The sequence below is a fragment of the Apis mellifera genome, linkage group LG3, assembly GCF_003254395.2.
Source record: "Apis mellifera strain DH4 linkage group LG3, Amel_HAv3.1, whole genome shotgun sequence".
Lineage (NCBI taxonomy): Eukaryota > Metazoa > Arthropoda > Insecta > Hymenoptera > Apidae > Apis > Apis mellifera.
The window spans coordinates 3,464,933-3,488,958 of NC_037640.1; the positions used below are offsets into that span (position 1 = coordinate 3,464,933).

At 34.2% G+C, this 24,026-nt stretch overlaps 4 protein-coding genes and 1 non-coding gene across 13 annotated transcripts in view; 1 reads left to right on the top strand and 4 right to left on the bottom strand.

Annotated features, from left to right (window-relative positions):
* Positions 1-11,434, bottom strand: part of E74 (ecdysteroid-regulated gene E74) — a 149,154-nt gene extending 137,720 nt beyond the window's left edge. For 2 of the 3 annotated variants that reach the window (XM_006558373.3, XM_006558371.3), the window contains exon 1: positions 10,194-11,434. The gene's annotated coding sequence lies outside the window, so the exon portion shown is untranslated. The remainder of the gene's footprint in view (positions 1-10,193) is intronic. The other variant, XM_006558377.3, reaches the window with a different exon arrangement.
* Mir3716a (microRNA 3716a) lies at positions 9,326-9,461 on the bottom strand. The gene has a single exon (NR_039521.1). It is a non-coding gene; the product is annotated as a microRNA 3716a (primary transcript).
* Positions 11,435-13,656: 2,222 nt separating the features above from the next.
* Positions 13,657-14,675, bottom strand: LOC724920 (anaphase-promoting complex subunit 15). The gene is made up of 3 exons (XM_001120820.5): positions 14,444-14,675; positions 14,286-14,345; positions 13,657-13,933 (listed from the first exon to the last, which is right to left on the bottom strand). The coding sequence occupies exons 1-3, from the start codon at positions 14,567-14,569 to the stop codon at positions 13,712-13,714; spliced, it is 408 nt and encodes a 135-aa protein (XP_001120820.2). The 5' UTR covers positions 14,570-14,675; the 3' UTR covers positions 13,657-13,711.
* A 275-nt stretch (positions 14,676-14,950) lies between these two features.
* Positions 14,951-22,536, top strand: LOC551217 (high affinity copper uptake protein 1). 5 transcript variants are annotated; one of them, XM_026439501.1, is made up of 5 exons: positions 14,952-15,178; positions 18,760-18,966; positions 19,028-19,260; positions 19,401-19,430; positions 22,424-22,536. In XM_026439501.1, exons 2-5 carry the CDS (start codon positions 18,760-18,762, stop codon positions 22,434-22,436), a joined length of 483 nt encoding a protein of 160 aa, XP_026295286.1. In that variant the 5' UTR covers positions 14,952-15,178; the 3' UTR covers positions 22,437-22,536. The 5 variants fall into 5 exon arrangements, with proteins under 5 accessions (XP_006558449.1, XP_026295286.1, XP_006558448.1 ...); XM_006558385.2 differs by lacking the exon at positions 22,424-22,536 and adding an exon at positions 19,681-20,555; XM_623612.6 differs by lacking the exons at positions 14,952-15,178; positions 22,424-22,536 and adding exons at positions 18,179-18,550; positions 19,681-20,006.
* LOC410969 (ras-related protein Rab-9A) lies at positions 17,105-23,764 on the bottom strand. Of its 3 annotated transcripts, XM_006558388.3 has the most exons (4): positions 22,584-23,764; positions 22,258-22,514; positions 21,741-21,800; positions 20,897-21,539 (listed from the first exon to the last, which is right to left on the bottom strand). In XM_006558388.3, the coding sequence occupies exons 1-3, from the start codon at positions 23,016-23,018 to the stop codon at positions 21,782-21,784; spliced, it is 711 nt and encodes a 236-aa protein (XP_006558451.1). In that variant the 5' UTR covers positions 23,019-23,764; the 3' UTR covers positions 20,897-21,539; positions 21,741-21,781. The 3 variants fall into 3 exon arrangements, with proteins under 3 accessions (XP_006558452.1, XP_006558451.1, XP_394445.4); XM_006558389.3 differs by lacking the exons at positions 20,897-21,539; positions 21,741-21,800 and adding an exon at positions 17,105-17,902; XM_394445.7 differs by having other exon boundaries at positions 20,897-21,800.
* Between the last annotated feature and the right edge of the window lie 262 nt (positions 23,765-24,026).

Genomic DNA, 24,026 nt, shown 5'->3' on the forward strand with positions numbered 1-24,026 from the left:
TGGCATTCAAATGACTATTTACACGCCTTGTTATTACGATGAACGGAACGAAACGCGCAGCGTTCGCTTTATCGAAATCCGTTTGAAAATCGGTACGAAGTTGCAAATCGTTCTTTTACATATTCGCGACGGGGACACGTATATATATATATATATGCACGCTTATGCACTCTCTATACGAGCAAAAACTATTCAAACGGCACACGGAAACGAGGCGTCGTACTTTTCATTCGACGGCTAAAGTCGAAGCGCGATTCGTACGCGAACAAAAGCGAAATAAATTTCCCCTTTTCCTCGCCGACCAATTTATATATATGAGATTTAAAGGGTTCGTCTCGTTTTTTTTTATAACGCACGATGATGCTCGAGTAAATATTCGAGATTAGAAGAGTGTACATTTAATGATCGTCGATACGATACGAAATCGTCGATTGTTCAAATGCAGTTGTCATTACAATTGCCGCAAATTGCCGTAATTAACCTTAGATGGTAGGCGTGATCGATCGATTCGAAATGACAATTCTCGTTATCTCTGACACATTATGCATATGTGTAAACGTTATTTTTTTTTTCGTATATTATATAATAAAATAAAAAAAATTTTCTTTTTTTTTTTCCACCATACATGTAACGTTTACAACGACGATTCGCGTAGTTCCAAGGAACGAGAACAAAAAGGCAAACGCGGAATCGGAGCGTGTATGTAGGGCTAAGGGTAAAGTGAGTAGTGGGACTCCGAGTTTGGTCAGACAGGCAGCGTTAATCCACGTTCACCGTGTTAGGTTCTCTCGATGGTTGCCACGGATGGCGGAGCCGATTCCCGAGACTTTCTAACGAAAGTGCAAGTCTTTTCTTCTAGCCGACATACCGCGCAACCGTCCTCGACGCGACTTTCGCGCGTTTTCCGCGGTTTCCCGCCGAGGACGAACTCGAAACTCTTCCGGACTGAGTCACTACTCGCAATATTCTCAACGGCGTTTCTTCTTGAAAAATAAGATAAAACGTTACAACAAACTTTAATCGTCCTTTTAGTAAAATAAATTAACACGACGCGAATTATTAAAATAATACAAGGAAAAGAAAAAGGGAATACGAGAGATCGGTCACGTATACGAAATATGCAAAAGAGGAGCAGAATCCGAATTAGGAAGTGGCGATCGGCCTTCGCTTCGATTCACGAATTCAAAAAGCAAAAATTTCTAACATTTGAACGTGGCGAGGAGAGGCCGCCTGCGGCACACAGTCAAGGTCTCGGCTCTCTTTGCCGTGACATAAATATTCGGGGGCCTTTTGGGCCCACGTTGATTCCTCGTGCTGCCCGAGTTGGCTGAACTTGCTGAGCCCCGAGCGAAAGAAGGAGAAAGAGAAAGAGAAAGAGAGAGAAAACGTGAAGAGTGACAGGAGGGGAGAGAAAGAGCGGCGGAGGAGCCTTGCTTCGTAATCGTCTTCACCGGGAAACGGACGACCCTGAATAGGAACTCAAAAGATTAAGCCATCATCCTCATCAGGACCTTCTCCTCTCCTCCACTATTTTTAAAAGTGCAAACAATTCTATTCAACGTGACGAATCGCTATCACGCGAGCATCATCATCATCATCATTGCACAGCGACAATAATAATACAAATGGAGAATATAATTAAAAGTATCCTTCACGCTTCTTTTTCCCCGACGCGCGCGTAGATTAACCTATAGTAACGTGGAATACGTGGAAATACATTCTTCAAGAGTAAAAGTTTGAAGAACCGATGATTGGTAAAATAAATTTCCGTCCGATTGTACATATAAAGAAGAAAGAAAGAAGAAGAGGAAGAAGAAGAAAAAAATAATAAACGGTCGATCGGTTCGTTCTGGCTGTTCCTAACTCAATGACATTCAAAAGCTGACGCATAAAGAATCGAGCGTAGTCCGATAGCGATGCAGTTTGCACCAAAGCATTAAAGCATCGCACGACACGCGCGCGCGCGCGCCTAGCATACGTTTTTCACGTGCATACTCGCCTCGGCAAAGTGTGTTGTTTCGTATACTAGGACTTAATAAACTTTCACTGGCCTCTCACGCGGTTCTCTTTCTTCTCCCTCCGATGTGCTCGGCTTCCAACAGCCATAAATTCGGTAACCTCCTCCGCGAGGCACCGCCTCCTCCTCCTTCTCCTCCTCCATTTCAGTGTCCCCGTCCTTGTTCGCTCCATTGGAATCCACAGCCGAGAAATAAAGAAACCGAGGCGATGAATTCTACTTCTTCTAATATATAAATAAATGCACCTCAAAGGCTCCCCACTTCCGTTCCGTTCTCTCTCTCTCTCTCTCTTTCTCTCTCTAGGTTCTTCTCTCACCCGCGCAACTCGCGCGTGGGACGTTGCCCCATTAGCGAAGCAGATATAAGTGCTTGCGAGAACGTAGTCAATTTAACGAGGTTAAAAAAAGGAGAGAGAGAGAGAGAGAGAGAGAAAAGATCCTCTCTCTCTCCCCACGCCTGATGGCAGAGAGTTCGCGTACGGCTTCCCAGAAGACAGCCAGACCGCACGCGTTTGCGTAAAACTACTGGCGTACTGCCGTTCCACCAATCACTCTCGCTTTTCACCTGGCCGGTTGACAAAGATTCTCGGGGAACGATCGTGAGATTAGATATGTATATATATATGTATATGTATATATATACACATATATATTAGTATCGATGCGATATATTCGCTTCCTAAATATTCGAAACGTTAAATCAATCTCGGTTTTCGTGCACTTGGTTCAACTGGAGGAGAAAGTTGAAACGGTCGAGGAGCTATGACGTTTCTCTCCTCCGCGATGTTTCCGTATCTGTGCGGAGAATCGCTCTTCTTTCGAACAGGGATATATCAGACCTGCAATCAGAAAGGAAGAGAGAGAGAGAGAGAGAGATGAGAATGATAAACTCTCACTTTTTACCTTCTGAAAAAGAAAAAAAGAAGAGGAGGAGAAGGAAGGTGGCGGCGATCTCTCTCTCTCTCGTCGATCGGTGTTCGCGTCCACCCGGTCCAAGATCGGTGTTAACGCACGATTAGTGGGTCAGTGTCAGTCAACGACATCGGTTCACTCCCAGGCCAGATTCAAAGTCAGGAAAGGAGGCTAACTATCGTGAGCCGAATGTCGCGCGCGGCGGGGCCACTGGCCAATATTTGGGCCAATGTTAACGTTGGCCTGTATATATATATATATATACCGATTGCCTAATACCACCATCTGATAATCGGTTGGAAGGGACTATTCCATCTGTACACGAAATTTCATTCCATTACTCATACATCTCGCGAACCTTTCAAGGATCGTTGTTTCGAAGATTAAAATTATCGGGGAAGGAGAAAGGAAATTTTTCGTCGAAAAGGAAAAAACGCGGCGAGAGTGGAAAAGCAGCTTGAGAGCAGCTTTCGAGAGTAATTTTTCATCGCAGTGAAACAACGTATGCACTATGTTGGTGTCTATCGCAGTCGGTGTCTACTACCACTTTCACTTTCAACAGTAGTAGTAGTACGTCTCGATACGTCGTCTGAAAAAAATATTATTTAATAACTAAGGGCGTGAGTCCATTCGAAAGTAAGAGTGATATTTTTTTTTTTATATATCCGAAAGCAACTCGGTTTTCTCTTTTTTCGAAAAATCCGTCCACGAAAAAATAATTGCATCGAGATGAAAGCTGGCGATGGGGGATTCGTGAGTGAAGCCAATTTTCGTGTCGAGCTTCCGTTTTTTTACTGGCGGAAGTGGATCAACGACTGTTGGTATTCGGAAGTCATTATCATAATTCGATCGGAGGAGACTTTGAAAATCTCGGTCGATCCACGTTACATATCCCCAGGAATTCGATGTGCAATAACGCGTGTAATCGCGCTAATTACCATATACGATTCTTCCTCGACGAATCCTCTCGAAACCGGTTAATTTTCGGTCGAGAAAAATCTTCCTTCTCCCCCGAACGACTTTTCGAATCCGTGGATAGACTCTCTCGGAAATACGCTCGCCAAGAGTGGCTCGCTCTTAATGTCCGTGTGCCTTGTGACCCGTGGTGCAAACTAAAACCCACCGGAGAAAGTTGCCGGATACTTTCTCGCGGCTCAGCTGCCTCCTTTGCGCGTTGCAGTCGGTTAAATGGCCCCACGTATCGATGCGATCGCTCGAGACCGACCAATTGCCTCCAATTCACCGTGTTTACAAGCCCCAAAATTCAAAGAGAGGAATCGTGAGATAGAAGAGATTCACGGATGTTTTTCGAGATAAAATAAAAAATAATCGAGAAAGAAATATTACCAGTGGAGATGCTCGAGAATAATTCGTTCGATCTTGCAATTATCTTTCTTCTCTTTTTTCGAGAAAAATCTGATTTAAATTCAGATTTGAAGGATATTCACGTATGATTCATCGAACAATTAATCTAAGACGGTTTCCTCTCCTCTTTCCCTCCGCAATGATCGCCGTGGCGGGTTTGGGACACCCTGTATACACTTGGAGAGGTTCGAGAGAAACGCTACCAGTAATATCGGGATGAATAGCGCGGATGCGCGGCAAGAATGGATCAAGAAGGGACCGAGGGGAAAAATATCGAACCATTCTTGGCCAGTCTTACTCAAGGCTCGAGGCATTCAGCCGCTTCGCGGGCCAGCGACTTGATTTACTCGTTCGAGGGAACTCCGACTCGCCCGCGCTTTATATACACGTACACGCACACGTCGGGGAAAAGGTATACCCCGTATATCGCTCTATGTATAACCGAGCTATTATACTCGCAGGTACATCGCCGGGGTACGCGTGGTCGTCGTAGTCGAGGAGGAAAATCTCTGGTCCTCCTACGCCCGTTCGTTAACTATTCATGCGCGTATAGCCCGCGGTCGGCCGTGATGAATTGGAAGTTACGCGTGGTGCGCAAAAAAAGGAGAAAAGGAAAAATTATTATTTAGCCGGCCGCCGTATATAGTCGCAATAAGTCATCCCCGGTTTCGACCCGTTTCTGCTGGTCGAGTTAAGGAGGAGGAGATCTCGGTTCGAAACGATAACGAGGGAGCAACCTCTTATCATCCTTCGTCACGTGATTTTTTCTCTTTTTTTCTTCGACGCTCGTCTTGCGACACTTGTTAACTCGTAGACTCTGGATTGGATTATTCTTTTTTTTTTTACTTCTGAGACGAGAGAGGGGAGGGGAATATTTTCGTGGATGCACCTCGGAGGATGCAACCAAGCGTGACGTAGCTTTCGCGCTGGAAACTGTGTGACGTCACTCATTCGATGACGTGTGGTCAACCGCGGTCAATGCACCAGGCCGACGTTTCTTGCAGGGCACTATAATGCTCGGTTCACTGGCGTCGGGCTTGTGTGCGTTTGTTCATGTACACAGGGCTGCGCCGCGGTGCATGTACGCGCGTTACACCGCAAAATACCGGGTGTTCGTATAAAATTCTCTTCACTTTGTGAGTGTTCCTAAGAGAGAAACGGCAAGATTCAGGGATCCTATTCATCCTTTCTCTCTCTCTCTCTCTCTATTTTTGTCTCTCTCGTCTATCTGGACGTACGAGCAAGGATGAGAGGAACGGCTGCGTTTCCAACCATCGAAGAAGAGATCGGTTTTGAACGCGCGATCGTGGACGCATTAACGATTCATACGCGGCATCGGTGGGTGTCGTTTGAAATTCCTGCAGCGTGCCATGCTTATGCCAACATCAAAAATTCATGCACGTCGTTGACTCTGCTACCCTATATCCCTGCTTAATGAAGGTGCCGTTTATATTCCTTTCTCTCTGTTCGCGATTTATCGTAAAAATATAAATATCGAAACGTGTACCGTTCGAAAATCGAAATTCCCTTCTTTTCTTCGTAGAAACAGCTACAAGATTAAAGGCCTGTTGATTAATTATCACGAGTCATTGTCTTGAATCGAGGATCGAAAAGCCTTTTCTTTTTTCCCTCACCTTCGTCGTAGGACAATAATGGCCTACTAATTATACACGAGTGTCATTTTTTCCAGCCTCATTGTCGTCTAATCGTTCGCGATCGCTGACAAAAATACGCGCCCACGTGAGTCGACGCCTACACCCACCCGTTTCGAGTGTATAGGTGCGGATCGGACAGTAGTGGATGACGCGAGTTATCGGGCAAGTAGAATGGTCCGCAATACGGTCGGCCAAGTTCCGATAATCGATCATCGTGTGCGCGTGTACAGCGATTGTTTACGAAGTGAGGGAGAAGGTGAAGGAAAATCACGATCACGTCGCGCAATGAGGAAAAAGACTTCTGAGTGAACGTTCGAGCTGCAATGCTCAATCATCTGCCGAGAGATGAGAGAGTATCTGGAAAAAAAAGAGAGAGAAAATGTAAGAGAGAGGGGGATGGAAAAGAGACGAATGTTGTACTTGATTTATACTTTTCGGCGATTCGTTTCTGAATTGCGTGAGATAGGAATCTAGGAGACAAAGAGAGGAATTCGACAAGAACAAATCTGTTGCGTAACGAACGGTTTTACTTTTAGGTACGTTGTTGTCTTCAAACAAGGTACATAATGGTTCCGTAAAACGTTTAACCGTTTAATCTTATCGAGATTCGTGGAATTTCAACAACGATACCTTTCGTCGATACCTTTTGTCGAAAAAATGTCATGTAACGGAAAGCATGTGTAACGAAACGCCGTTGCGTAAGAGGGAAGGAGAGAAGAAAAAAAGGAAGAAAGAAACTATTACTATTAATCCTTCAACGATTCCAGAGCCCTGCTACTAATATATCCCTCATCGGCCAAAGAAATCCGTGTGTACGCCACGCGAACGAACGACACGCGCTTGTCTTCCGTGCTTTCTAAAATCGTAGCTCGCCTCGACACTTTGAACGGAATTAATTTTCCCGCCATCTCTCGAGATATCCCAATGCGCATGCTTGAAAGACAAGCGAAACGATCTAGATAGACCACCTTCGTTTCGGGAATCACTGCAATCCCCCTACAAAAATAAAATTTCTGTAATATACATCGAATGATAAATTAAAACTTTCGAAAAAGGGACTCTCTATATCGAGAATTTACGAAAAATGCTCGCCTATAGGAAAATAAGTATACGTACGAAACGAAAATTTACGAACAGCAAGTTTAGCTGAACGTACGCAGAAGCCGCGTCAGCTAATAGTAAACGTAACGTAAGAGGATCGTGATCCATAAGGAAGAAAGTTGGGTGGAAGAATGTCGGGGCGTTCCTCTTTTCCCCTTTTTTTTTTTTTTTCGTCGTGCGAGAAGAGTGCTTTTCGTGAAATTCGTCCAAGAGAGTTCTCGCGGGAGAGACGGAAAGAGAGACGTGACTTTAGCCGTAAGCCCGTAGGTAGGCCGCACAGAGCATGGACAAGCAAGTCGAGTTGAGAGGCGCGGACGGGCGGTCAGAGACCCCGCAGGGCCGGCGCAAACAGTACAGCATTACCCACTCGCTCGTTCTATCGCAACCTGGACCCAACAATGCTCAATAATCGTCCCTGTGATCGCGCCACCTTTTAACCGCCAACCTGGAAAAATTGTCTCCACTTTTTCCACCGGTTTCGTCCCCCTCTTTTCTTTCTTCTTTTTTTTTTTTTTTTCCTCTCCTTCGGCTCGCGAAAATACCAAGAGCAGCAAGAGAGAGAGCGAGAGAGAGAGATTTATGCAATCTCGTTGCAGGTTTCTCTCCCTTCGGAAGAGAATCGAAGGGTTGAGGACCTGAAAAACAGGTGCGTGTATGTAGTGGAATTAAGGATTTATGATTGTGTCTGGAGATTATACATTGTTTGCAGTTTCTTTGAATAATTTGAAGGTATTTTTTTTTTTAATTTTGTTTACATAAATATAAAAAGCGAATCGAAATTGTGAAACCTCAATTGAAAATATATATATATGTATATACGTGTGTATGTGGTAAAATAATAATTTAAAAAGATATTGAGAATTTATGAATAATTTGAAGATGTTTGAATTAATTTTGTTTACGTAAAGATGTATAAAAAGTTGATTATTCAATATGTTTTTAGTAAAGTGAAAAGAATATTAATGAAAATGTAAAACGAGAGTGTGAACTTCCGGTAATAAATTATTATTTTACTTATCTATTGCTAATGTTTCATAACAAGGAAACTTAATATCTTTTAACACTCGTAACTTTTTATATCGTAATGAGATGAAATTTTTATTTTATTAGCCTCTGATTAACCACTGTTTCTTAATACTTTCTATGAAATGAAAATGGATAAATTAAACTGTGACTTCTTATTTCAATGATATTTTCATATTTTGAAAAGGAAAAAAAAAAAAAAAAAGCTTATTGTAATTATTTGTACAAATAAATGAAGACTTAAGTTTTATCTCAAAAACGCATAATTTAATTATTTTATATTTCTATTAAAATTTTAAAAAATTAATCAATCTCCAATAACTAATTCAAATGTATTATGAATGAAGAAGCACATGCCATTTAATTATCCAATATTTAAAATTATATCATTCTAAAATTGGATTATTAGAGATCTTCATTTATTATATATTTTTTATTATTATTAATTAATTACACCGCATATTAAATATAACATATGCGTTGAATATATACATAAGAAATAAATAGCAAAAATAAAATAGCATAATTTAATTGAAATATTTAATTTAACTTAAACCTTTATTACAAAATGAATCTTTTAGAATCTTAAAAATAAAATTTCCTCTGATTTTCCTTTTTCTAAATTTATAAAAATACGATTTTATTACTATTTTTTTTTACCGAAATTCTCCTTTTTATACGTATAAAGATTGTTTTAAGGATAGTAGAAGAGAAAAGACGAGATTGCCGGAAGATAATCTAGAATAGGTTATGATAATCTACCGTGAGCGATGGATTTGACGATTTCGTTAATTTCACTTTTCATCGAAGGAGAATTTTTTACTGTTCGCGATCAAGCGAATGGGTGAGCGTGTATGCACGAGACTTTCTCTGTAATTCGCTTTACGTCTCCTTGGAATTATGATTTCCGCGATTCGTTATAAATACATTCAACATGACGCTACATAATCATAACGCTTACCCATTTTATGCTAACTTTCTGTAACCAGAAACCGCGCAATGCTCTTAATTTCTTCGACTACGATTACTTTCTTTCTCTACCTGAATCTTTTTTTTTTCTTTTCTTTTCTTTTCGTTCTTCCTTTTCGTTCCGGTGTAATTAATAACGAGCACGAGAAACGAATTTTATAAAGTTTTATAAAAATGAAAATGTCGAATCAGAAAGAAAAGAATTGAAAGATATGCGAATCATTGATAAATATAAAATCGCATCGTGGCGTATTGTAATATAAACATAACGCAAGAAGACCTTCTAAAGCTACTTATTTATCTTATTGTATATGATTTCAAATCCACATATTTAATACGTATTGTAAATGTAGGTCATTTCATACAGAGGCCAATGAAAAATTGCGAAATATATAAAATAAAAACAGCCTAGCTTTACACGTAACACAATTACGTGTATTTCGACGAATTACATACATGCTTCGTTGTTATAAAATTTGCGTTACTTGATTTCGAGCGGAAGATAGAACGGGTGCGAAAGATATCCTAAAAAAAAAAAAGTTAAATATTGACTGGTGTGGCTGGGTTTAGGTAGAATCTTACACGCTTCTATTTTAGTTCCAAGTAAAGGAATAAGCTGTTCGTTCGAACGTGTTTAGCTACGAATATAAACAATGTACCAAGAATACTGGCGCAATAGAAATCGGGATGGTAATGTGTTTCGATGGCATCCATAATGCGCAATACGGAAACGTCTGGAAAAGTTCGGTAAAAGAATTGGGTCGTTGTTGATTCGTTCGACCGACACTTTTTCCACGAGTGACCGAAACTTTCAACGATGTCCTAGTCCCGTCTCAAACTACGGTCAATGATCCCTTCCTGCCCCGATTTCACCAATTTCGCCTAAAAAAGAAAAAACGCCTCCTCGTCGCGTTCACAACATCCACGTTAAATCGCTACAATTTCGATTGATATCTTACGAGACGACTTAAAAATCCTTAGGGAAGCACTGTTGCCGAAGACCATAGACCATTATCAACTACGATGTCCATGTTGTATACTTAATTAAATTGAAAGCACGGAACGCTACGAACCTAACCTTAATAACGGACGCGTAATTCACCCTTTCAGAAGTATTGTGTAATATTAAATACTTAATGGTATTCACTCACCGATCGAGGATGCTCCCGTGACATCTGGATGTAACAAGCTCGCAAAATTTCCTTCTATTTGATCGTTGATCGTCGTTCTTCTTTTTCGGTTTAATGTTCACTTCAAGTCACCAACAAATCACCCAACCACTCACTGCACGCGCACCGTCCTCGTCGGGAAATTTTACTCAAAGTCACGATCGTTTTGTTACCACGTACTGTTTTTCACTCTCCAGAACACATCTAACAGAAAAAGACTTTGCGAAGTTCGTGAAAATCGAAGCGAAAATCGATGGAGACGATCGCGAGCGTGCAAACGGCACTGTGTCCTTTATGATGTCACTCCATGTATCTGTTCTCGCCGTGTATCGTTCTGTTACGTTCCGGCGGTTTAGCCGGCACGTGGTCGCGTACGAAACACTTTCAGCCTGGTCGTCGAGAGAGAGAGAGCCCACGCGTCTCGTGTGCTTGTAATCGCGCGTTCGACTGAGCGGCCGAGTACTCCCGAACTCCCCGACTCTCGCTCGTGCCGCTCTTCCTGCTCGCGCTCGTCTCATTCTCTCTCATTCTTTCGCACAGCGTCTTCGATGCGTCGACTCTCTCTACCGCGAGCCTCCCCACTCTTTCCTTGTCGCTCCAAAAGGCCTTTTCGTGCATTTCTCTCAAATATTTCGCTCTTCGTCGATCTTGCCTTCTTCGATATTCCTTCTTCGTTGCGATTACTGCGATTCTTCCTTTTTAACTTTTTCTTCCTTTTTGCTTTTATTTTATATTATTGCAAATATCGTAATTGTATTACAAATTGTAATACGAATAAACAATCGATGATTCTAATTATTTGTCACATTATCACAGACGTATTTGACGAACGATCGTAACTCTTATTTCTTCTCGATTTATGCTTCATTTAAATACTTTCTCTGCTTTCTTTCGCGACGTGCGTAGTATTACGCCACTGTCAGTCCCGCTTAGGCATTTTCGATTAATCGTCACATCCTGTTTTACGTTCGTATTGTGTTTTGACGTTAACCTCACCTCCATGCACTTTTCGTAACTACTTTCGTCCATTCTAAATTACGAAGAGAGATATTCTATGAAATCTGAACGGCTCATAATCGTCAAAAGAAAGGTGTCTCGTCCATCTTCGTTCTCGACACTCTCATTTTCTTCCAACTCACTATCTCAGTACACTGAAACAGAGGATTTATTATCTGTTACGTCGTGTAATGTCTTTTGAGGCAGGTTAGGGTGCTTAACTCAACATTAGTCGTCGAGGTCTACCCCCTACAGCGGCATTCTTCTGCATTTTGCACCGGTGAAATCGGTTGACGCACGATCAACCACCGCGGTAACAGTAAATCACTAACCGAAACATTAACTGTTGCAAACAGTAGAACGTCTTATTGCGTATTCGCCATTCGCGTTGAACGCACACAACGATTAAGTTGACGCCGGTAAGTCAACTCGTATCGATCGAGTTTCGATATATTCTAGAGAAATCTCGAAAAAAGGGTAGACATATTGTTATATCGCTTCAAAGTCGAATCGAATTTTTAAGCAAGCACTATATATGGGTCAGAAGATCAAATCGATATTAATCGATATTACGCCGTGAAGTTGTTCGTATATACTGAAATTGTTTCGTAAATTATTCGTTCGACGTATAATATTATATACATTATATCTTTATTAAAATCCGATAATTTCATTGATTTCAAGCACGTTTCATCGAAATAGTGAATTAAATTCATTTTTATGTACGTTAAAGTATATTTTTTGTGAATTAGTTGATAGAAATTTACCAAAAGAAAATCGAATCTCGCCGATTAATAGCTTTTTAAATTTTGTGCACAAGATGTCCGCGATACAAATGAACGAGTTCTGCCATTCTTTATTTTTCCCCTTTCTGGTTGGAAACGATAAAGATTGATAGCGGTAATCTACGGATGTGCCATAGTAGAATCACGAAGCGGTGGAATAATCTCCATAGACGATTCCATCTACCTGAATGTTAAGATTTATGCATCTAATATGACCGGTATTAATTCATAAATCCGGCAGGTATTACCATCTACGAAACTCGCGATTCATAAATCCCGAGATTTATGCGCGGCAATACTAAGCACGAGATGGAAATGCTCGCACGGCCCGCTCGCTCGCGATATGTGCAGTTAAATTAACCTTGAAACGATTCGGTTGCTCGGATAAAATTGCAAATCTTTTGTCACTCGGTTTTAACAGTGGTCGTTATTTCTCGTTCAAGGTGGTCAACGTAGATATCGAATGCGCGTAAAATCGCGAAAAAGATTTCTCCACGAGTGCTTCGTACGCGAAGGAACTGTTGTGCGGTACGATTAAAATTTTTCGGCCGGTTGTGCGCGCGTTGGGCCGTACTCGTTCCCTAACGGACCAATACAGTGTATATTTGAAAAGAAAAAGGGGGAAAAAAAAAAAGGAGATATAAAAAATTTGCAATTCCACCACTGTGTGACATCAGAGGCGAAGATCTTCGACCGGAGGAGGAGATGGAGGTCGTTGCTAGAGGAGGAGGTGGTGGAGAAAGAGAAAGAGGAGGTGGAGGAGGCACACGGGTTCGCTTTTGCCTGAGCGTACCCGTTCGTTCACCCTAGCGGGGGCACCAACCTGGCTTTACTTCAGTTACACGCCGAGAGAGCCGGCGCTGTATATAGGTATATAATACATTCTCGCGTGTACTTACACCTAGTATAGGTAGGTATACGGAGTGTACAGAGAGTGTCCCGGTCGAGCATGATGCGGTTCCACGGCCCTTTACGAGCGAGGCGGGGTACCGACTTGCCCCGTTCTCCAAAGAGAAAGATGGAACACGGTATGAGAGAAAGGGACAGGGGGCAAGCCCTTGTGTTCGATCGCTTTCGACGAGCCACGGATCGTACTTTAAAAGAAATTTTATACCCTGATGTAGAGATTATGATAGGAACGAATGTAGGTCTAAATTTATTCATCAGTTAAAAATTTTTAGTGATCCTATTTTTTTAATTTATAAATTAAGATTGAATAGAAATTTATTTATAAGTATATATATTTTTTATATAAATATATATATATAAATCTATATCTATATTTATATATAAATATATATAGATATATTTCTTTAATGCTAATTTTTTTGATACTATGAATCGTGATTTGCATTACTCGGCGTGCCAAGGGGTTTTTGACCTGACACGTAGTAATTCTAAAATGCTGACTATTCATAATAATGACGCTTATTTACAAGAGGATAGCTAGTATATTATTACATATTGTAATTCATTACGCTTTCATTCTGCTATGATATTTAAGGATTTAAAAATCGCATTATTTTAAAATATATAAAAGTCTTATGATTCTTTATTTATTTTCATATGTTCTTAATTGTTTAATGATAAAATAAACCTATATTTTATTGCTAATTTTTTAAATATAAACACAATTATTTTTAAAAAATAAACATTAATTTTTCTTTTTTAAAAAAGCTAGATTAAATTTAAAATTAAATAACGACTACAATATTTTAATTAAGAATAACGACCAGTATGTGTGCTGACCATTCTAATTGATACTGGATCTGTCACTGTATCTGTTGGACTGGAAGTTTGTTGTTGATGCGAGTAGCTCACTTCCATATCAATTTCGTCTAATTCTTCTTCTTCTTCTTCATGGGTATCTGATTCTTCTTCTTCTTCTCCTTCACCTTCTTCTTCTTCTTCTTCTTCTTCTTCCTCTTCTGATCCTCTAAACTATGCACAATTATATTCATAAATTATATAATAATTTTTATTTTATTAATATAACGACAGATAATAAAAAAAAACTTAATAATATGGAAAACTAATTTATCATTAAAGTTTTATTTAAAAATAAAAAAAGATTTACTTTCATGCAAGTTATTTGACAGTCGGTAATAGCGTTATTAAATGATAAGCACATATGATAAGCAATTTAACAACTTTGATTTTATTTATGTTTATTTTTATTTTGTCAATATTAATTAATATGAAGAAATTATAAAAATAAAATACTTATGAAATTATTAAATAATGGAATATATCGTAACGTGATATATGCTAGAAAAAAGTGAGGTTAACTTACGTCACTAACTGTCTTTCCTATGGGGATATGATCATAACCTTGTACTCGAACATGTTCTCTCTAAAGAAAAAAAATAAAGATAAAAGAATAATCAAAATAATCAAACAATTTGATATTTATATATAGATAACATTTATCGAATTGTGTACTGTACTTACCCACGCTTGATGTTCTGCTTCAAGTTGAACTACTTCACTTTCATCATCACAAGGTCTATCAGCATTAAACCACAAAGGATCTGTTGCTCTAGGTTGTAAATTTGGCCATAATGGCATAATCGACATTGTGAAAATCTTGTTAAAATTTATTAAAAACAATTAATAATTCAGCTCTCAAATTGTCAAAAGTACACAAATTATTTACACATGCGCACAAACCACATGTTTGATTTTTGGCGCTTATAATTTCATATTCAAATATTGTTATATGTTTAAGAAAGCAATATATTTATATATATACAGGAAAATAATAAACATTTCCATAATTTCATAAGATTAGATTTTTATATAATTTTTTCAATATTTTTATATGTTTTAGTTATTTTAACTTTATGATTTTATTTTATAACCTCACAATATTTCAAATATAAAACATGTATGGCGCGATACTTATTGCGCCATCTATTGTAGAATAGAAATAATTATGTTACTACTCTAATGTCACGTGTTTACCCACTGAAAACCATTAATCCTTGTCTTCGTTATGTTTCATCTACGGCGATGAAGGAAACCGTGAATGTTACGTACAGTTCATTAATGGGTCTCTAAGAGATTGCTTGCGCGTTCTCGCAGAGAAATCTGCGAAAGTGTCTATTTATTTCATTATAATCGCATTCAAGTATATTTACGAAGAGAAAACATTTTGTACAACATAACCTCGATCATCTAATAAAGGTAAATTTAAAAATTGTTAATATTTTATTTATCAAATTAGAACAATCTGATGTAATTAACATATATAGTATAATTCTTTTCAATATTTAATTTAAAATTTTCATTTATGTATGTAATAAATTTTTAAATATATGATATAAATTAAATACGAATGTTTCATATTGACAGGTATATTTACATTACTATAATGCAGTAAGAAAGTATCATATAATCAAGTATTCATACATTTTAGTGTTAATTTAATTTTTTAATCGTGTTACTTTCTAAAGTCTGACGATAATATGTTAATTTCTCCACTTTTGTTTTCAATTTTTATTAAATAGAAACATTTCGATTTCGTTTCTTTCAAGTTTATATAAATGACATACATTTTAGTGATAGTTCGAAAAGATAAAAAGTGAATGTACGACTTGAATTCTCCAATCTCTTTGAGAATGTTAGTTGAATTCATGCAACTTATCTGAATTACGATTTAAAATAAAATATTTTTTTTCATAAAATAAAAAAATTATTGAAAAATTTAATATCAATATTATATTTATATTTTAATATTTATCACTAAAATTAATTTTCGTTCTAAAATCTCGGCATTGCACTATGCCATGTGTTAGTTAATCGTAATTAGCTATTCACAATACTTCATCTATCCAATTGAAACCGTGCACTCTCGATTGACTTCAATTTTATATTTCAATATATTTAATAAATTATTAAAATTTATATATTGTTAAAACGAATATCCTACTTTTTATGGTGTCATTTGAAATTTCATTTTTTGCTTCTTATTAGGCGATGTACCATTGCTCTTTAATGGAATAAATCGATAATCGAAACATCTTCTACCGGGAAAATTATAACGCGTATTCCTTCAATGGAATCTTGGTATTTCAATATAAGGATTCCAATGGAACATCGTATATTCAACAGTTCATTGGCGTAGAAATTCATGATTTTTTTTTCTATTTACTATTTTTTTTCTTTTTTTTTTTTTCCTTTTTTTTTTTTTTAAGATAGAATATTTAAATTTTTTTTTTCTTTTCTGTTTTTTAATTATATTCGTGAACGTAAAAATTATTTTCTATTTATTAGATGTAATACGTTCCTGGTGTATTTCCTGTTTTCAACACTGCTTATCCCTATCATTCGCTTTAACCACTTATGGTTTCCGCGATGAAATTGTTAACTTGTCTCTGTCATATTATTATAAAATCGCTCTCGAAAATAAGGGGACATTTATATCATGTTCAATACAATTTGACCAACACTATTACATTTCATATGATAGAATTTCTATGCTTTTTCCTGTCATCGATGTTGTTGAAAACAATCAAGCTCGTTTTCTTGATACATTTAAAGATATCGAAATATTGAATATAATTACCCGATATTAAACGATTTTTTAAAAAAAAACTTATAGAATAATTTTATTATCATAAAATCAAAATGTCATAAAAAAGAAATATTAAATTAGTATTATATCACACATCTTTTTGATAAAATTAATATCGATATGTTTATAAACACACCTATGTACTATGTAATAGAAGATGATATAATAATCAATATAAAGATAACTCTATTTAATTGATAAAATAAATAAGATAAAAAAAAAATCACTATCGGATGAATCAGATATCTTAACTCATTTTAATTGAGAATATTGATTGCATTGCAGAACATATTTTTGTTCTTTCTTTTTATTTAATTTATTTTTTGTTATATATAACTTAAAATAACATTCGCTTAGTTATTGATAAAATTATATAGATTACAAACTATTACACACAATTTCTCACCCAATGACATTTTTATCTCAATGATGAATAGTTATGACACCTCTTTATATACGTGTTTTAAAAATTGCATAATAAATTCATTTCCGGTATATTGATATATATATATATATATATATATATATATATATATATATATATATATATATATATATTTTTGGAATATATACATTGTTCAAACAAAATTATTATAAATGTCTTAAATAAAATATTATTTATCAGAGATATACGATTAGCAGTTTATAGAATAAGATGCGTTTTGTGACTCGTTTTTACGGATTATTATTTACAGTGCAAAACGTATTATATTTCCTTTTCAACAAGAAGTGTAATTTTCATGATGGATTATATTTCAAAGCATTCTTATTAAATATCTACGATTGTTTAATGAAAAATGTAATTCTACAATAATTTAAAAAAATTTCTGATGCACCCGTAATCTCGAATAAGATAAGACTGTTGCATTTTTATATGTAAATATTTTTTTTCGCTTCTTATGAAAATATGCGTATCAGTTAAATACTTCTAAATGTTTCTTCAACTTTCTTGAAGAAAGCTTTTTTACAATTAATTTATTTCAATAATTTTATTAAGAAGAATAGAATAAAAACTAAATTGATAATGTTTTTTTCAATATATTAATTCAACATATTTATGGTTAAATTATGAAAGAAAGTATGTATTAATTATAAAATTATTTTACATATTTTGGAGAATTAAAAATTAGATATCATTATAAATCCTATGCTGTGCAACCAGTTAGAATAGAATGTTAGCTGCTAGATTTACATGAGACCGCTGAAACTATCTCGAAGAAATCTACTTTAGAAAGTACGCTGACTCGGTTTTTTCATTCAGTTCCTTTGTTCATGTTTGATTGCTACTCATGAACTCGTTTCTTCTTGTACTTTTGTTCCTGGTCGTTCATAGCCTAGCCGAAAGGAACAAATGATTTTTACAAAAATCATATATATTAATTAAGAATATATCGTTGATTAATTTAAAAATATTCACTCATTTATTCACAAATGAACGCGCATGGTTTATCAATTTTCTCTCGATAATTATATAATATTGCTTTCTAAGAAGAAAATAATTTGACATCAAATTAAAGTATTATCTGTTCCTTTTTAAATGAATTAATGAATAATGAAATTTCAGATATAATATAATTGGTAATATATAATGACAGTTTTATCGATATAAATGTTTGACGTTTTAGGTATATCGATTGTATCGCGTAATGCGGTAAATATTCTCAGTATAAAGTCGAGTTTAACACTCGAGCAACAGGTGTTCTTTCCACGTGGAATTCTGTTTCACTTTGAATCAGTTTATGATGATAAAAAAAGTTTACCGTTAAAAATTCATCATTTCCATTTTCTTTTTAATCAATTTATTATTATTTGAATGATAATTCGATAGATATCTTTACTGCATATATCAAAATATAGAAATTGCGACGTGCTTTATTCTCGATAGTAATTATTTCAACCTTCAATTTAATGATATATTATATTTTCGAATATATAAAAAAAATACTCTTTTTGATAGAAGTTTTCTTTGTAATGTGAGAAAGGTAATAATTATTTTAGTGATATAAATACAATTATCTTTTCCTTATTACGATTATTTTCAAAATATACATATATATTATTTGTGAAGCGAAATATTAACAATTTTAAAAAAGTTATTACTATTCTGCTGTTATTAAACAAATTATTCATATCATGCAAAAATTTTTTGTTAAGTTTGAAAATTGTGCATTCTTTTTATTTTTATTTACAGATGTCCCATAACCATATGGCGCATATGATGAATGCAACAAATGGGCATTCAGCGCATGGTATTCACGCATCTCATCAAGCTATAGATCATTTAAATATGCATGGAAATATGCACAATTCTATGGACCATGCCAATATGGATCATGGAAGTCACCTTACTTCTGATACGAACCCATGTGCCAATATGGGAATGCACGGTATGTCAACGGTACGTATCATTTAAAGTTAAAATTCTGAAGTTGATTATGACACCATAATTATCTTTATAGATGTGGTTCCATGGAGGATACTGTGAACACGTATTATTCGAATCGTGGAAAATCACATCAATCAGTGGCCTTATAGGATCTATGGTCGGTATTATGATCATGGCTGCGCTTTACGAGGGTTTGAAATATTATCGGGAATATTTGTTTTGGAAAATGTATAATTCTCTTCAATATAGAAGTGTTACGATGCCTCAAGAAAAAAATGTCGTAGCCGAGGATAACAGGGTCGTTCAGTAAGTATAATGTATTACTTTTAATTATAATCAAACATTGTTTTTGAAAAAATTGAAAATTTATAATTATAATAAATGGTAATTCAATGTTTTATATTTGAATACACAAAGAGTTATTCTATTTGATTTTATTTTTTTAGTATGGTTGGAGAAGTAATACACAAACAACCGTAAGTAAATGAGGAATGGTTTTTTTTTTTTTTGGTTTTGAGGTTGCTTCTTTGTGAAAGTGCATTTTGTTTTTTCTAGTTTTTTGTACAGAGGGATATATGAATTAAAAAAATTATAATTTTTCTTCTAATATTGACTTATGATTTCATTTCAATTATATGTTAAATATTTAGCATGACAAATTAATAATATTATACGTATATTTCTTTGATATTTAAAAATTAATCCATTTTATATAAATTTGTGCAGGCCCACAATGTTATCATGGATGCACACGTTTCAAACGTGTTTACACATTGTGCAAATTGTGCTGTCATATTTCCTTATGCTGATCTTCATGACTTACAATGTCTGGTTATGTTTTGCTGTAGTACTTGGTGCAGCAATTGGTTACTTTTTATTTGGGTGGAAAAAATCTGTTATCGTGGATGTTACAGAACATTGTCATTAGTTATTTATGTATTTAAAATACATTGTGTTTTTACAACAAAAATGTACATCAATGTACATTGCTGAAAAGTTCATTCTGATTGAAAGAACTTCGAAATAATTACATGTAGTATATGTGTGCAGGAAATATAATTATTCTAAATTTATATTTACAGAAATATATAAAGAAAATTGTCTCAATTTAAATTTATTCTTATGCATAATTATTTTATGCATACAGAATTCAATTTTTAATTACTCATTAAAAAAGATAGAATGGCTAAATTATTATTGCATAAAAAATATCTATAAAATGCAAATTTGTATACAAAATATCTATAAAATGCAAATACTGGAAGATTAAATCTTTGATCTGGATAGCTATAGCGCACTTAATTTGTAAATATTGTTAAAAAGTTTAAATGAAAAGTATCATAAGATACGCGCACACTTTTTTCCAAACTTTTATATGATTACCTTTAATTTTTTATTATAATATATTTTATAAATATCTTCTCCTTGATTAACTTTTAATGTTTGAAAAAAAGTGTGCAGTGATGTCTTGAATATTGCATACATAATATATTGTTATTATATAACGTTATCAACGATTGTATTATTTAAAATTAATCTATAAACTACTGTTATTTGTAAAATATAAGAAATTATCACATAAAATATAAAAAAAAAAAACATTTCCAGTATATTTTATCACTTTTAAACAAGCACGAAATTTTTCTGAAAAATTGATTTTTGAGATTATAAAATTTATAAAATATAGATATAAATTAAGATCTAGGATAAAAATACATGATAAAAGTATTAACTGCCATTTAGTAAATACAAAATAAATATAATATTGTACAATACATGCAATATATATTGTACAGATATTTTTATAAAATTATTGATGAATATAGTATTGATGATCTAAAATGTATTCCATTAATAGAACTGATCTTGAATACTATAAATTGATGAAATATCATTTTGATATGGTTAAATTTTATATATAGTGTGCACTTGAACCAATAGATTATTGAATAAAAAATCAGAAATTTATATATCCCACAGCTATACAAAAAGCACCAGCATGCATGTCACATTTATAATTAATGCAAGCCTTTTCATTAAAAATAATCCTTAAAAATTATGATGTTATATATTATTTATTTTGTGTATGTAAAGCATTACTAAAGTATTAGGTAGCTTTTAAATAAGTTACAGTGCTTTAGAAATGCGTTCATACCTTTTATACGTACAAGGTTGTACAAAAAGCTTTATTTGATGTGTTTATAATACTATTCATTTTGTAGGAAAATCTTTAAACACCGACTGCAGAGCATTCCAAGAGCAGCAGAGTATGTTTTATGATATAGATATTTCAAAATCATATATATAAAGATGATTCAGAAGATTTTGTCATAAATATATATATTACTATTGCTGCTCTTAGTTTGTGCTGCAAAGATAAGGCAAATTTAGATTACAAAGCTAAATTACATTTTATATCTATTCCTTATTTATAAAGCAGTTGATGATCGTGATTATTACTATTATTATTTTATCACAAGCCAATGGTGTACGAAATACTTAAAATACTGTTTGTAGCTCGCGAACTGCACAAAGCGTGATACGAGTAGGACGTTCAATTTGACCTTACAGTTTACAGTTGTATTCTGGAAATATTAACCATAAAATATTACTTTTTTCCGCGTAAATATAGTTTTAATTTGCATATTTTAACGAAACTGAAAAATATTTGTAAAAACAAATAAAATTGTATGAATTTAATTTATAAAAATATAAATATGTTCATTGGCAACAGAAGAAACATAATGAGCAACAAATAAAAAAATACTTTTATCGTTAAAATTCACCTTATTACGAGGAAAGTATTGCAGATGGGCAAGAAATCTCTTCAAATAATTTTGTTAGACCTAGAAGAAAAAGTATGTTACCAGCAAAATTGTTACTATAATGATATTAAATAGTTTCGTCTTCATTGTCAATTCATGATCATATAATCATGTTTGAATATTTTATAGTTATGTTGCCAATGGTTTTAATTTAATTTTAAAGGATTAAGTTCAAATTATTTAAACAGAAATAAGTATTATTTAGGTCAATGAAAACAATAAAATTCATATATAATGTAATGTCCTTATATATCCTAAATACAATAATCATTGTTTATAAGTGTTGGTACAATTCGCAATATAGTATACTCCTTCCACATATAAACAAATTTTATATGTTCATTCCAGAACCTCCTTTTATGCACCACAAAAATTATTCATTTCAATTAGATTATGATTGTGAATCTTCAGAAATGTTTCATGCATTATGTTATGAAAACATAAAAAATATTTAAAATCTTATATATCTGTAACCTACTCAGCACCAGACACAGGCATACAACAACTTGAACGATGAGGAGATTGTTGTTTGGAAAGATCAACAGTATCTTCTACTAATGGTCTTTCTAATCTAGCTTCAAGTTGTGCCCAAGCAGCAACAGCTGCACCAAATGCTGCTTCAACATTGGTTGCATCTTTTGCAGATGTTTCTACTAGAGGAGGATCTCCATTTTCTGCACACCAAGCTTGAGCTTCTTCTGTGGAAACTTGTTTCTCAGAATCTGGAACATCCACCTATAAAAATTATTTTCATAAATATTATTAGTATTATTTTTTTCTTCCTTTATCAGAATTCCTGCTTACTTTATTTCCAACAACTATAAATGGAAATGTTGATCCTTCTTGAACATCAGCATAATAAAGAAATTCAGATCTCCAAAGTGCTAAATTTTTGAAGCTTGTTCTATCATCCACAGCATAAGTTAAAAGGCAAATATCAGAGCCTCTATAAAATGGAGTTCTAAGAGTTTTGAATCTTTCTTGTCCAGCTGTATCCCATATTTGTAATGTATATGCTTCTCCATTAATTTCAATATCTTTATTTAGAAATTCTACTCCAATTGTATGAAAACTATGTTCATCAAAGTGATTTGATACAAATCTATTCATAAGACAGGATTTTCCAACACCACCATCACCCAAAATTACCACTTTTAAAAGTGTAGATCTTTGGGAATTACGATTTTGTAGATTACCACCTCTAAGTGTACCTACTATAGCTGAATTATTTCCTGACATCTTTTATTTTTTTTTTATTATTTTAGAATAACAAAGAAACTATATATTGAAAAATATGATATATATTTATATTCTTCATATATATAATTATTTTCAATACCAAATATATAAATTCTTCATTCGTGAAACATCGAATGTATTGGAGATTCTTTGTCAATGTAGTAATCAGCTGATTCTGATATTAAATAAGACAATCCACTTTTTTTATATTATATACATTTTAAGCCAACAGTATATGCTCACTCGGGGTTTATAACTTTGTATAATTCACACAATAAACAATTATATTATTTAAAACGCTTTAGTATTGTAATTTTCGTTTCGCGATAAAGCATAACCTTTTCATTTTATAGTGATGTTAATAGAACTTTAATATCAATTTAAATAAGATTCATATTATTTTAACGAATGAAATTGTAATTTTCAATTTCACAAGAGCCATGTACCTTATCTTCTTTGATGTTAACTTAATTATTCGAGCAAAGTCGCAATACCTTGAAAAGATGCCTTTTGGTACTGACTCATAGCCATCACCGAATAAAATTGCAATTTTCTCAAATAAATATATATCTTATGTTCACTCCAAAACATTTGGCAATAATAAAAATCATGAACAATTTTCCAATGTTGAAGAGCTAAAAAGTATTATTGCTCCTGAACATTTTTGTTGCGCGCAAAGTATTTGACACTTTGCAGACGACAAAAGAAACGCCCATGTTGGATATTAAACATATAGGATGAATATGGCCACCAGAAATTATAAATAATGTTAATCCTATGCATATATTGAACGATATTACACTTATATATATTAACTAACAATAAATTACATAAGAACTAATAATAAATAAAATAATAATAGTTGCATGTGTATTATTTAATTTATGCCAAGAATTAATATATATAATCTTGATTCTATTAATATATGTGTGATGATTAAAATGTTTTAAAACTACTAGTTGCTATATCATAATTATATCATAAAATATTTTCTTTTTTTAACTAAAC